General features: G+C 39.1%; 2 protein-coding genes across 2 annotated transcripts; both read left to right on the top strand.

The window, feature by feature from the left end:
* Positions 1-725: 725 nt before the first annotated feature.
* On the top strand, positions 726-8,539 carry cln6a (CLN6 transmembrane ER protein a). Its single transcript, XM_079186158.1, has 8 exons — positions 726-863; positions 2,408-2,528; positions 2,644-2,742; positions 3,879-4,067; positions 5,448-5,503; positions 6,179-6,301; positions 6,897-7,182; positions 7,279-8,539. Exons 1-7 carry the CDS (start codon positions 814-816, stop codon positions 7,165-7,167), a joined length of 909 nt encoding a protein of 302 aa, XP_079042284.1. The 5' UTR covers positions 726-813; the 3' UTR covers positions 7,168-7,182; positions 7,279-8,539.
* An 812-nt stretch (positions 8,540-9,351) lies between these two features.
* On the top strand, positions 9,352-13,325 carry calml4a (calmodulin-like 4a). The gene is made up of 5 exons (XM_079162064.1): positions 9,352-9,438; positions 9,545-9,575; positions 9,889-10,029; positions 10,569-10,757; positions 12,796-13,325. The coding sequence occupies exons 1-5, from the start codon at positions 9,436-9,438 to the stop codon at positions 12,891-12,893; spliced, it is 462 nt and encodes a 153-aa protein (XP_079018190.1). The 5' UTR covers positions 9,352-9,435; the 3' UTR covers positions 12,894-13,325.
* Positions 13,326-13,438: the final 113 nt, after the last annotated feature.

Here is a 13,438-nt window from a genome sequence, read left to right as displayed (position 1 = left end):
AAAGCTGTTTGGTGCATATGAGCTGAAACTGGAAGACCAGTTTTTGGTGCTTTTATAGCTCATCGGAGACCAAATTTGATTTTCAACTGAACTGCACACAACAGATGGTTGCATCATTATTGATATAGCGTTCCCCCACAACAGGAGGCTTGCTGGACTAATCACATCCTCAAGACTGGAAATATTCCATACATATTCCAGGTTTTTCTTGTGTTAAATTTGTTTTTTTTTACCTTTCTTGAATAATGCATTCTTTGAAAAGCCCAAGATTCAATAATATTAACATGTTACATTAGGAATTTATTTTGGTGCGCTCAACAACAAAACATATAATCACTTAGCACATACAACAAAAACACACTGCCAAAATTACAATGCAGTAAACATAATTACAAAAGTGCAACCAGATGGCTCATGCCCTTAAAGTGATAAGTGTGCTTGTTTACACAGCCTTTGAAGATTTTAGGATGCAGATTGCTTCAGGGTAAGTGCTCGTGAGGAAGTGAAATGTTCTAGTCTATTCACGCATGTATTTTCTAGTATTTTTCTGATCTGCCTGTTTTATTAACACTTGGGTTGAAGTCATGGTTGTGTACAGAGAATTTGCTGATTCGCCTACAAATCATGACTCAGGGTTAACTGCGCCCGAATCCATTGCTAACTCCTCTGCTGCAGTTTGATTGGTGGAAGACTCGAAAGGGGCGGGAGCAAGGCGGAAACCAGGAAGTGAATGTGAGTTGTTTGACAGAAAGATGTTTACTGTAGTTTAACCCCGTTAACTTTTACCATTAGTTAGACCAACTGTAGCTAAGAATGCCGTCTGTACGAAAACGTGGAGGCAACGACTCGACAATACAAACGAGGTTGGTACATTATGCTAACGTTAAGGATACCTTTTTAGCCGTTTGTTGTCAGTGAAGGAAAGCAGAGTCGGTTCAGAAACTACAGAGGCTGTGGGATATTAATAAATTAACTTCTTTATAACCTCTTGTTACCAGTTAGTGTTTAATAACGTTAGTTCTCCTGCATCTTGTGTCTTGTAGCTGTTTGTGGTTATAAATAAGGACTGACTGACAAAAACTCGGTTTCATATGTCAGAGATGTGATGCCGTCGAGGTTTTGGTTCCCTTCCTCTTGTTTGCAGTCAGTCTAATCACATGACTGAACACAGATGCGATGCCGCTGGTGGTTTTGGTTCCCTTCCTCTTGTCTGCAGTCAGTCTAATCACATAACTGAACAAGCACTGCTGGAAGTAATTGTGAAACTGTGACAACAGTAGTGGTCGACAAACTGAATGATGTTGGTTACAGATTAGAAAAAGATGAGATACCATAAACAAGCGTTGGAGCAAACACGGTGCATACATTGGTTTGTTAGCAAGTCTACAATAACAAGGAAACCACATCCCCCTCCCCCCAAAAGTATAGCATCTAGCTGTCAAATTAGCACTTCTAGTAAATCACAAAACAGCTAGAATAAACAGAATAGGCTACAGGTAATCCCCCAGAAGGACATCTCAGGATTCAATAAAAGACGCTTGTCAATATACTCAAATCTGACAAAATGAGAGATGTAACAAATGTCAGGTAATATGAAAATGCCACAGAACTGTGCCAGTAGGGATTGGATGTATGAATGACAGGAGTGAGGCTTTCCGGCAGACGTGAAGGTTGACAGCTCTATTAGTAATCCATGTCTATGTGTTGAGGAGCAGCCAATGTTCCTTTTGCATAAACTGAGAAAGGTGCTGAAGAACCCGCAGCGTATTCAGTCGCATATCACCCTTTTGTTGTCCTGGTAAACATACTGAACCGTAGTGTCCGCGTTCACCGTGCTACAGGAAATTGCAGATTGAAGTTCAATAGGTCAGCAAATCCACAGCCGCTGGTGCAAACTTCATCAGACTGTGATTCCATTTAGTGCAGGAAGAAATGAAAAAAGACAGATTGTCGTAATGGAAAACGTACTGTATGATGGTATTTATACGCTACATTGTGCAATTGACGTTTTCTACATATTTACCATAATCTGCTAGATTCCTGCAGCTAGAATATTCAAACTCTCCAGGGCAAATACTTCCAGAAAGGTTTGTTTCATTTATATTAGATATGTACCATACCATCTTGCATTCGTATGACTATTGCTAAGCAAAGTGCGTTGTTACATTTTATATGAAGGATCACGTGGCCAAACATTTATAATAGTAATTAAGTAGATTAGTAAAAAGCAGCAAAGGCCACCATGTGTTTTAACCTGAATTTACCGCAGTAGTAAATACTATAAACCTCACTTTACTACAGTATTCCCAACATGTCTGTTAAACGCTCAACCTCTTTTCTGCCCCTTTGCTTTTGTAACGTTGCTTTATTACAACGACTTACAGTCACTGTAAATGTATGTTGACAGCACTCCTGGTGGTTTGAAGGAGAATGTGCCACAGCAGAAGAGGCCGCATTTCCACTTTGACCTGTGGTTCTGTCTGACTCTGCAGAACTGGATATTGGACTTTGGCAGACCCATTGTCATGGTAAGGAAGATCAATGCACGTTTTTTGGTGAAATAATGATGGTAAAAATGGATGGTTACACCACATTTCATGGAGGAATGAACAGTAAATACTTTCTTGGTGTCGTGTGTATTAGATAACCCTTCCTCTGGAGTGGTTTCCCCTGAACAAGCCCAGTGCTGGAGACTATTTCCACATGGCCTACAATGTCATAACACCGTTCCTAATGCTCAAGGTAAGTGTTAACACACCGGAGCGCTTTGGTGATTGTGAGAGAGGCAAATGCAACGAATCAGCAGTATGTTCTCTATATCAGGCTGATTTAAACCCAAAAAGCTTTTACATTTTTACCACCACAATAAAACATGTGCACAGCCTACCTACTAATAATTGACGATAACATAATTGCCTGTGACAAAGAGCACACAAACAGGAAACCGTTTTCTTCTTCACGATTCATATAATATATATATATAAAATAATAATTAAAAAAAATATTTGCATCACCTTTCAACACAGCTCAAACATACAGCAAAGCAGGCTGCTTAACCCGAGGTGCCAATTATGAATGACATATCCTGTTGCGTATTAATTATGCTGAAAGTATTTCATTCCCCCACAGTGATTGGGATTCCCTGTGGGGCATGACTGAATAAGAATTATTTTACATATTTATATGTAGCCTGCTGGAGCCTTTGGATATGATGATTTTTTACAATGAAAAACATGCAACGATGCTTTACAAACAGAAACCTGTACTTACTCTTAGTTGTACTAATGTTTGTGTTGCTTATTTTTCATTCCTTATAGCAGTTTGTTCATCTTGAGACCCAAAATAAATCTCTGTCGTGTATTTCCTTCACGGTCCCATTCTAGACCATTTAATATGTTGTAAACGGATTAACTTTATGATTAGACTGTGATTGATTTTCACACCAAGCCTTGCACTTTAATGATTTTATCAATCTCTACTTTCCATATAAATCTGAATTCGGTTGTGTTTGTATTGTATATATATTTTGCTGAATATTCTGCAGAGGACTGCACCCGAGGCTCTTGTTCTGTCAGTGTTGCATACGATTGGCCTGGAATTACAAACCCCTTTCATGCGATTGTAATCATAATGGAGCTGGACGGGCAAACCCTGGGTTAAGTGAGTCGGTTGATTATCAGTTTAATGAGATCCAACATGTTAATGTCAAGCTGCCTCACTAGGTGGTACAAAACAGGGTGAAATAAAGCAAGTTAATTGCTTCCCTGAAGGGATGGAGGCCGTGCCTGTGATTGTATTATTAAACGGGAAAAAATATATATAATTTCCCTTAGGATAAAGTTGGTGTCCTGAATACTGTGTGTTCTTGCTCCATTCAGCTGATTGAGCGCAGTCCCAGGGCGCTGCCTCGCTCAGCGGTCTACCTCTGCATCATCACGTTTGTGATGGGAGCCAGCATCCACCTGGTGGGAGACTCCATCAACCATCGGCTCATCCTGAGTGGCTACCAGCTCCACCTGTCAGTCAGAGAGAACCCCATCATCAAAGACCTCAAACCTGCCTCTCTGGTGAGTATCTCTTGTGTTTAAGAAGAGTACGGTCCAGTTTTATTCTAGGATAGGCGTACTGGGAACACTGGAATACCCTGAGAAGTTTTCCCTCAACAAGGTTGACAAAACTCCTGGTCCCTATACTCATCTACAGAATAGATTCATATATTTTGTTAATTGTCACCTGTAATAATGTCATGTCATACAACAACAAAAATCAGTTTGTGTCGCTTGCCACGACTCTCCAGAGAATACTCAGTGACTTCAAAGTAAAAGAGCTTTTCTTGTCCACCCATGACACACGAAACATCAGCATTTTCACACCTGTGTGATCCAGCAGAAGTTTTCCCGCTGTGTAGGAGTGCAGCTTATTCTTTCTCTCTGCTCTGTCGTTGCTATCACATTTTTTTTTTATTTCATCCTGATTCCCGCACGGAGCGTCATACTTTTGACAATGACGTGGTTGTCAACAAGATATAAAGAGGTTGATGTTCAGCATATCTGGGGCAGGATAGAAGGAGGCAGGAGGATAGTATGTGGGTTAAGTGATGGATGTTGTTCACGTTCAGACTGGCACTGGCTAGATTTGATCCCTGGCTCTGAAGGTTGATGTCTTGTGTATCTCTCATGCTTCCTGGCCAGTGGGGCAACCATTAGTGATGGAGGTTAATGGGATAAAACAGTTTAATAATGTGATCACTATTAAACCAACGTTTACATGTAGATGTCCAACAATCTGATTCTCTACTCCTTACCATACTGTTTTACATTAAAAGTGGACGTTGTATTAGAAACCTTATAAAGGAACAAGTGATTTTTAAGCTGGACAACTTTTTTTCCCCGCACACGCACACGCACACGCACACGTCAACACCAGAGCTGTCATCCGAGAGAGTTACGTCTGATCCAATTCAACTCTGAGAATTGATAACATTGTGCTTTTACTGCAGATGGCTCTGTCGGATGCTGTTTAATTTAAGTTGTGTAAATTCAAACTCTTCATTTGTTTTACTATTTGCTTCATTTTAAGAGCATTGCAATGTATTTATGACTTATTAGATGACTTAAGCACTGATTCATGTGGAAAAAGCAATGAATATTTGAAATGATTCACATCATATTTGTACTTACCATTCAGGGTCCATTCATGTTATGTGTAGACGCATCTGCATTTGTTATGTTTCTCTGCCCATTTATTCAGGCATTTCTCTCTAATTTGCAACCTTTGGATGTGTTTCCTCCTTAACAGCCATAATAAAGTGCAACTGGTACTAGAACAGTAGGTGGCACTGTGGCATAGGACCAAGACGCAGAATACCACCCAGTATATTAAAAGTGCCATTAAAACATCCTGATAATATTGTAATGAGAACATTTCTCTTTGTCCTTCCTACCCAGATCGACTCCTTTGAGCTGCTGTATTATTACGATGAACACCTGGGACACCTGATGTGGTACGTTTTGTTGTGTCTTTTGAAAAAAGCATGGATGCGCGAAACCAATGAAAACGTAGATTCAGAGAATTTGAACACAAGCTGAGACAATAACATCTGCAGCCAATCATCAGCGTGCTGGAATATGTGGCTTTTTTTTCCATCTCTATAGACAAAACAGATTTTAGGATGAGCAGACTGAGCAGGTCTGTTGTGACCGTTAACAATGAAAAGGAATCCAACAACAGGAAAAGAGGGGCAGAATCACAGAAATGTTGTCTAAAAACTATATTTTTTTATATGAACACATGAATTGATAAGAATCCCTTTGAATTTGTCTTTCTTTCCTAAACTGTGGCACTGACATTTTACAGTTACCAGACTAGTTGTAAAGGCAGCAGCTGTGTGCACGAGTTGACTGGTTTACTAACTGAATTAGTTTGACAACCTTTCAACCTCCAACAATCATTTGATTGTGAAAATAGTCACGGATAATCTTTCATTTCAGCTCTAGTTGGTTTATTCTGTTTTACAATATGACGGGTAATAAAGAGTTTGGTGTTAGCAAAGTCAAAGTCGAAATTGTTCTTTCTTTCACTCAGCCCTGCCAGGTTTGCATCATCCCTTTACAAAGAAATATTTGGATGTAACTGGGACTAGTCGACTGTACAGTTTCTGCCTCATGTATTATTCTAGGTATATTCCTTTCTTCATCATTCTGTTCATCTACTTCACCGGCTGCTTCACCAAGGCTGAAGAACAGAAGAGGCTGCCCGCCTCTGGTTGTCTGTTGCTGGGACCCAGCTCTCTCTACTATTGGTCAGTCGCCTCCTCACGTCTTTTGAAGAGCTTCTGTGCCCATTGTCCGTGAATACATGGTTTTGTTAAAAGGCCACCTTTTCAGTAGTCTGAATGCTAGGACATTGTTAAGGAACAGTGGAATAAATCTGATAATGGTGTTTAATAAATAGTCAATGACATTACAAATGCTTTGTTCAGGATTTCAGTTATAAGTTTCGGAGGTTAGTATGCAGCGCTTCAGTAGCATTGGATATCCTTTCCACAGACTTTGCAAAAACGTTTACATAATGACAAAAAATTAAGTTTGACAAAAAACAATTAAAGTCGTTTCCTGACTGGAACAATTGGAAACTGTATTTCAGCACCATATGGCTTCTTTTGGAGGGATGAAAACATTTACTTCCATCTTCATTTGGTGCAGAAATTCAAATTCAAGCTGCTCTCGTCAAAAAGTCATTTTTTGTTAAAAATTAACTGCCAATATAATAAGTGAAGTGAATATTTTCATTGTGCAACAGATGTCTAAAGTTTCCCAAAACAATGAAACAGCCGCATTGTGGGCTCATTGCAAAGGTTACTGTTGTAATTAAACGTCTTGCTGAATTTCTTCCAGGTACCTGGTCACTGAAGGGCAAATCACCGAACTCTTCCTCCTCACCTTCCTTGCCATGGTTATCATGGTGATACATCAACATCGTAAAGGCCTCAGTCCAGACAGCAATGGCCTGTTCCTGTTCTGCAGTTTCAGTGTTACTGTGCTCCTGGTTGCCCTGTGGGTGGTCTATCTGTGGAACGATCCGGTGTTACGCAACAAGTACCCCGGGCTCATTTATGTGCCAGAACCTTGGTCCTACTATACCTTACATATCAAGCAGAGCCTCTGAGTTACATCAGTCCAGGTCTGTAGAGCTCTGTGTCTAAAGAAAACATATTTCTCAATCAGACGTCACTGACATTTGTATGAACTGACTGACGCGTATCTCTTCTTTCTTTAGCGGACTTCCTGTGACGGAGGTAGTGGCTGCACAATGACGATCGATGAAGGTTGTTTATGTGCACCGACCTCACTGTGAAACACAAAGTGCACACAGTTCAGCCAGTTCAGCCAGTTCAGAAGGGGATTAGTCTCCTCCGTTTCGTTCTATATAGTTGTTAAAAACACTTAAACGGGTTGAAATTGTGATGTTCGGTCTGAATTTGCAACTGTTTGAATCTCGTGACATCTGGGATTAAGAAAGATAAACTTAAGTAGATGCACCACGTGAGTAATGTCCTTGAGCAAGACACTTAACCCCAAAATTGCTCCCGTAGCTGTGCCTACTGTGTATGTGATAGAATCTGAATTGTAAGTCGCTTTGGATAAAAGCGTCTGCTAAATGTAATGTAATGTAAATACAGTCCACCCACCATCTCTTAACCAGCCAAGTGAATACGCAGTTGAACTTTTTATGAACAAACTCAAGGTGAATATATCTCCAGTACATTCACTGAAAAACTTAACAGCACAGTTACCTTCAACTAATCAAAGAATTAAATCAGTTTATGATTCAATGCTGTTGCTCTGAAGCTCTTTAAAAGTGTCTTCAAGGTTGTTCATCAGATGTACTGCCAGTTACAGGTGCTCCTCTCTGGCTTCCATGAAAGAAAAGAATAATAAGAATACATTTAAGTTACATAGCACTTGTCAAGAGAGATTCACAAACCGTAATAAAATGATCGGCTACCATTTTACCAACAGCTTGAAAGTATTAAAAATGACAATTTAGATACAAAAACCAATCAAGTCAAGTTCTATATAAAAGATCAAACAGGAGGTTAAAAAAGTATTACTCTATGTGAACAACAGGGTCTGTTGGTGAGTCAGAAAGGCAAGTGTATGAAAATGTGATTTAAAAACAGAATCTAACTAGAAAACTAAAACTTCAAAAAGAATAAATTGTCTCAGGTATAAGGTAAGTTTCACACTTTTACTGATTAAGTGAAATTTATATTGTCAATCATTTAGACATGAGATCTGTAAACTATTACATTTCCCTATGTGATCATAGTGCTGTATCATAATCCAGCCCTACTGCCAACATGCAACATATTGTTCTTCTATCGCATTGTTCATGACATTATGTGCGTAAGTTATGTACAATAACATGACATAAGTCTCTTGTACAGTTGTTTTTATTATTCAAAAGGTCAAGGATGAAAAATGAAAACATGTTTTATGAACTGAACTTAACAAATAAATTGTTACTTTGCTGATAATTTTTTACATGTTGAGTTATTGTTCTTAATGTAAAATTGTAATTGTTATTGGGTATTTTGTACAGTATCGTTCCTTTGCTTAAGATCACTTTGTTGCTGGTAAAATACTGTTTAGTTACTGGTCCCTCATTGGTTAGATTTACATTTATCTTAATTAAAATGTTGAAATTGACCTCTAATTGCTGGTTATTACTCACATGTCTCCTAACTTACCTTATTAGACCCTGGATGTGCTTTAAATCATTTATCTTGAAAAAAAAAAAAAAGAGCAAATTTCACATAATTTCCACAATTCAACACCACAAGTAGCACACGCCCTCTGAACACGGTTTAAGTTCTGATGTTCGTCAGCAGAGGAAAGCCAAACTCTCTCGTTTTGGGACGAGCTTTGTCCATTTGATGTTTTGCCCTCACTTTGCTAAATTTGCACTTTTTCAGCATGGTGACGGCCATTTTCGTAGCTCCTACTTAGATGCACGCTTACAACCGGCACCTGGTCTCTATTTAGAGTTTGACACCCAGACACGTCCCGAACACATAACAAAAATCAATCAATGTAGTGTTTTTTGAGGAGAATCCTACTCATTCTGCTGTTAAAAGGATTTTAAATCTTGCTATTTATGTGGTTACAAACCCTCATTTCATTATCAGACACTGTAGTATCATATGGTGACTGATAATTATTGGTCCCTTGCTATCGCTGGAGTGGTGGGGGGGGGGGGGGGGGGGGGGAAGGACAATGCAGCCCCTTGGATCTGGTATCTGCGTTCCCACAGCAACGCATATTAAATTACGTGGAGGCTTCCAGGTGGTGGACTTTAAACAGAGGTGGAGGGACAGGTGACGCAGAACACAGGCAACTCTTCTTCCTGGAAAGAAACACAGCAACTGCAAAAATGGTAAGAGGAAGAAATTCTTTCCATTAAAGCGTTCTTTCGTGTATTTTCTTAAGTGTTTTTTGTGTACTTACCTGCCAAGTGACACCGTTCTGTCGTCACTTTGCAGGCTAAATTCTTCACACCAGTTCAAATCAACGGTAAGAGTATTACTCCACAGCACCACATGTTTCATTATTAACGTATGTTTGAAATGCTCCATTTGCCATTCTTTCTTTTCCAAAAGTACTGCACGTGTATCTTTTAATAACCAGTACATGTTGAAAAAGAAATAAGGAAGCACTGAAGGAACAAAGGCCGACCTTGTCCAGTCTTATTAGTTCCTGTGACGTAAACCTAACTTATTTCTAAGTTAACCTGCTGTTGAATGATGAATAAACTATACTTACTAAATACTCAAATGAAATAAACTATGCTGATGTACTCCAATACTTGTTTTCATTTCATTTGCAGAGTTCAAAGAGTGCTTCTCCTTGTACGACAAGAAACAAAAGGGCAAGATCGTTGTCAAAGACCTGATCACAGTTATGCGCTGCCTGGGTACAAGCCCCACGTTCGGGGAAATCGAAAGACATCTACAAGTTCACAAAATCGGTAAAGTACAACATACAGTAAATCTGCTGTTTGTGGGCCAGTCAACGGTTTCAAAAACTTGTTCAGGGTGAGAGTGGTTTAAGAAGTCAGAAACGGCCACTAAAACTCTGAGGTGGAGTTTGTTTGTTTTGTCTGTCTATGTGTATGGTTACTTTGGGTGGGGCTTTATATCCATGATAAGTTACTATTATTGGGTTATTGTAAAAGGTTGAGTTCAAGGCTTTTATAAGGAAATTATACATTGACAAATAGAGAAATAAATGGGTGACAAAAATCATCTCTTTCATTTATATAGCTCCAACTCTGTACAACATACAGAAAGATGTACTCTATGGAAAAACTCCGCTCCAGACCGTAAATAGAATAAAGGGAGAAGTCTTAGGAAGAGCATCAATTTATAAAAACACCTGCTTTTTCTCTAATTGACATTCCCAATATGTTGGTCCCCAAGTGGCCCTTAGTCGAATATATATATATATATATATATTGCACATGTTAAATAATTAATTTTCTTATATTTGTTTGACATTCACATTTAGAAAAGACCGGTGAGCTGGACTTCTCTGCGTTTCTGACGATGATGCACAGACAGATGCAACAGGAAGACCCCAAGAAAGAAATCCTGGAGGCCTTGAGGATGACGGACAAACAGAAGAAAGGATACATCCAGGCATCCGAGCTCCGGGCCAAGCTCACCATGTTGGGGGAGAAACTCACAAACAAAGAAGGTAAAGTAAATGTTGATTCTAATAAATGAGCAACCTCAAGTCTGGTAAGCGTTCGTTAGCCACTTGTTACCAACCGCCTTTTGTAAGACACATAAAAGCTTCAAAATGTACTAGTGGGGTATCTACTAACGTATTTCATGCTTTTAAACGGAGTTTTAAAACCGCTTAGCTTGTGTTAACATCAGTCTGTATTTCAGCCATTTAACCAACAACCTGTTCAAGAAACCCATTGACTTTGAGAGGAGGGTAACAGAAACTCATTTCTGGGTTTTAGGACTCATTCTTGCAGCCATCTATAAACTGTCCAAACATTTACAGACTGCACTGTAACTCAGAACCATACATTCACATGTTTACTGTTTTCTGTGATTATACAAGAAAGTGTAATAGGTTTTACTGTAACTCCCTAACGAAGACTACAAGACGCCATCTCTTGAACACTAGTCCGCCTTTAGCTTAGTGGTGGTGATTTGAAGTCATATTTTTTGCAATAATCGAAAATGGGAACTAGTGCGATGCCAACTTCCGGTTTGGCCTACAAAAATACATCATCCCTCTATTTGGCTCTGTAATATAACACACTTTGGGTTTTACATCAAATTATGAGGTTACATTTTGTAGGTATCAAAACCAACAACCAATGTGGAATTTGTAGCACTTTCTATACATTCCCATCAGGAATGAAGAAAAGAGGTAAGAGTCCTACACTGTTGACCCAATATGAATGGGAACACTTCAAAATACCCTTCAGCTTGAATGTCAGACTCATTGTTTCATTCAAAATTAAACGGCGAGCCAAAATAATAAATGACAGATGTCTGTCTTGACGGCAGTGAATGTCAAACTTCAACTGGGATTTGTATGAGAGAGAAACTGTAACTGAGGTTTGTACTGAAGACAAAAATCAATACATATTTCAGTCAAAAGAATGGCTTCTAGCCCGGCCTGCTCTCCCCCTCCTCTTCTGACAATGTGTCACATTTACCTCATCTTCCTGTGGCCCTGTAAGCCCCACAAAGACAACAATCCACTGTAACTCTGACTCAAATGAAATAAAAACAATAATAAATACAAATTAAATCTGTAATTCTATAAATTAAGATGAATCACTGTTGTTTTGTTTGGATCATTTAAGAACAGCAGTTTCTTTGTTTAGTGTTTTTTTAATTGAATTTAACTTAATGACCCAGTGGATTCTGTACTTCTGACATGTCAACACTGAAGTTTTGTTTCCTGTAAAGTGACGATCGTAGAGCCAAACCATCAAAAGTTTTCCAATTTTGATGCCATTTGTTTTTTCACAGGCTGGGCTCCATCATTTAAACTGTTACTGGCGTCAAAGCAACATAAAGATTTAATTCAAATTGTCAGTGTAGCTAATGGTGCTAACAGTGCTAACAACGCAAACAGTGCAAACTATGGCGAACGTTGTGACAGAGCTAACTGTTTACACGAGGGGGAACCGGAGGTTGGGTGCTACGCTTCCGCGGCAACGCTGTCGGTCAGGAGGACGATATCGGCTGTAACCACCGTATGAGAGCCGAGCGAAGCGGCAACCAGCCAGTGGGGAACGCTCACGTGCACTAAAATGCATAAATTCTGCAGGAGAAGCCAAAATAACAACACACATTAAGGGAAAGCGACTTCATTCTCTGTTCAGGGAGACATTACCGCACTATATTTTTATACATAATAATGTTCAGAATATTTTATACAGCTCCTTTTATAAATTATTGAATTCACCGCATTAAAAACATTTGTGAGCCTTTCAATGGAGTAGAAATTGCCAATAATAAAAGGTGAAATATTTTAGTTTTTCTGCTGATAACTCCAGGAACAACAAACGCACTCACAGTCTGGCTCAGCACACGGGTTATGGTTGTTGGCAGCTGAAGGAGTTGTCTGGCAGTCAAAGACTCCCACAGGCAAAGACCAGCAGAGACTTTCCAAGTTGAGAATAATCGTGGCAGACAAATGAGTTTTCAAGCAGCGCTCTCAATTCCACTCACAAAGCCGTTTCTTCTTCTTCTTCTTCTAGTGGATGAACTCTTCAAAGAGGCAAACGTCAAGTCAAACGGGACTATCAACTATGAAGAGTTCACGCAGATGGTGACGCTGCCACCTGTCGATTACTGACTTTACATACATTTAACTTGATGGTTTGCAGAACTCGCATGATGTTGAAACTGGCAATTCTGTACTGACAGACTATTGAGACTGAAAACATCCTTCCCTTTGTTTTTCTTTCTCACGAATATTCTATGATCGTTTAATTCCTCTATGACTGAACACATTGTGAAGCAATGGTTATACTGTAATGTAACTAACAATATATGATACGATTTGGCATGTCATCCTTTGATGGGATCAAATTAAATTCTCTTTCCACTTTTTGTCAAACCCGACCCTCCACCCAATCAAATGTAATGTCCAGTTTGATATTTTGTGCATGTACTTCCGCTTGCTTATGAGTGATATATTAAACCCTTCATCTCATGATGTAGAGGTTCTTCACAGTCGGTTGTCAAATTTCCACACTTCAGTATTAAACTGCATTATCCTCTTAAACTTAAAGCTGTTTAAATCTTTTTTTCTGTTGAATTATTTTCTTATTTTTAACAACTGCATTTTCATCCATCTTTCTCTCTGACAGTTTCAGCTGTTTCTGTCATCTCAAGTCA

This window comes from Pholis gunnellus (assembly GCF_910591455.1).
Source record: "Pholis gunnellus genome assembly, chromosome: 1".
NCBI classification, from domain to species: Eukaryota; Metazoa; Chordata; class Actinopteri; order Perciformes; family Pholidae; genus Pholis; species Pholis gunnellus.
Note: the sequence above shows the minus strand (reverse complement) of the source record. Positions and strands in the feature narration are given on the sequence as shown.

Coding starts and splice junctions, on each gene's coding strand:
- calml4a (XM_079162064.1), top strand. Junction 9,576..9,888: donor CACACCAGTTCAAATCAACG/GTAAGAGTATTA, acceptor TTTCATTTGCAG/AGTTCAAAGAGTGCTTCTCC. Junction 10,030..10,568: donor TCTACAAGTTCACAAAATCG/GTAAAGTACAAC, acceptor ATTCACATTTAG/AAAAGACCGGTGAGCTGGAC.
- cln6a (XM_079186158.1), top strand. CDS start 814: ATGCCGTCTGTACGAAAACGTGGAGGCAACGACTCGACAATACAAACG. Junction 2,529..2,643: donor TTGGCAGACCCATTGTCATG/GTAAGGAAGATC, acceptor CGTGTGTATTAG/ATAACCCTTCCTCTGGAGTG. Junction 2,743..3,878: donor CACCGTTCCTAATGCTCAAG/GTAAGTGTTAAC, acceptor TGCTCCATTCAG/CTGATTGAGCGCAGTCCCAG.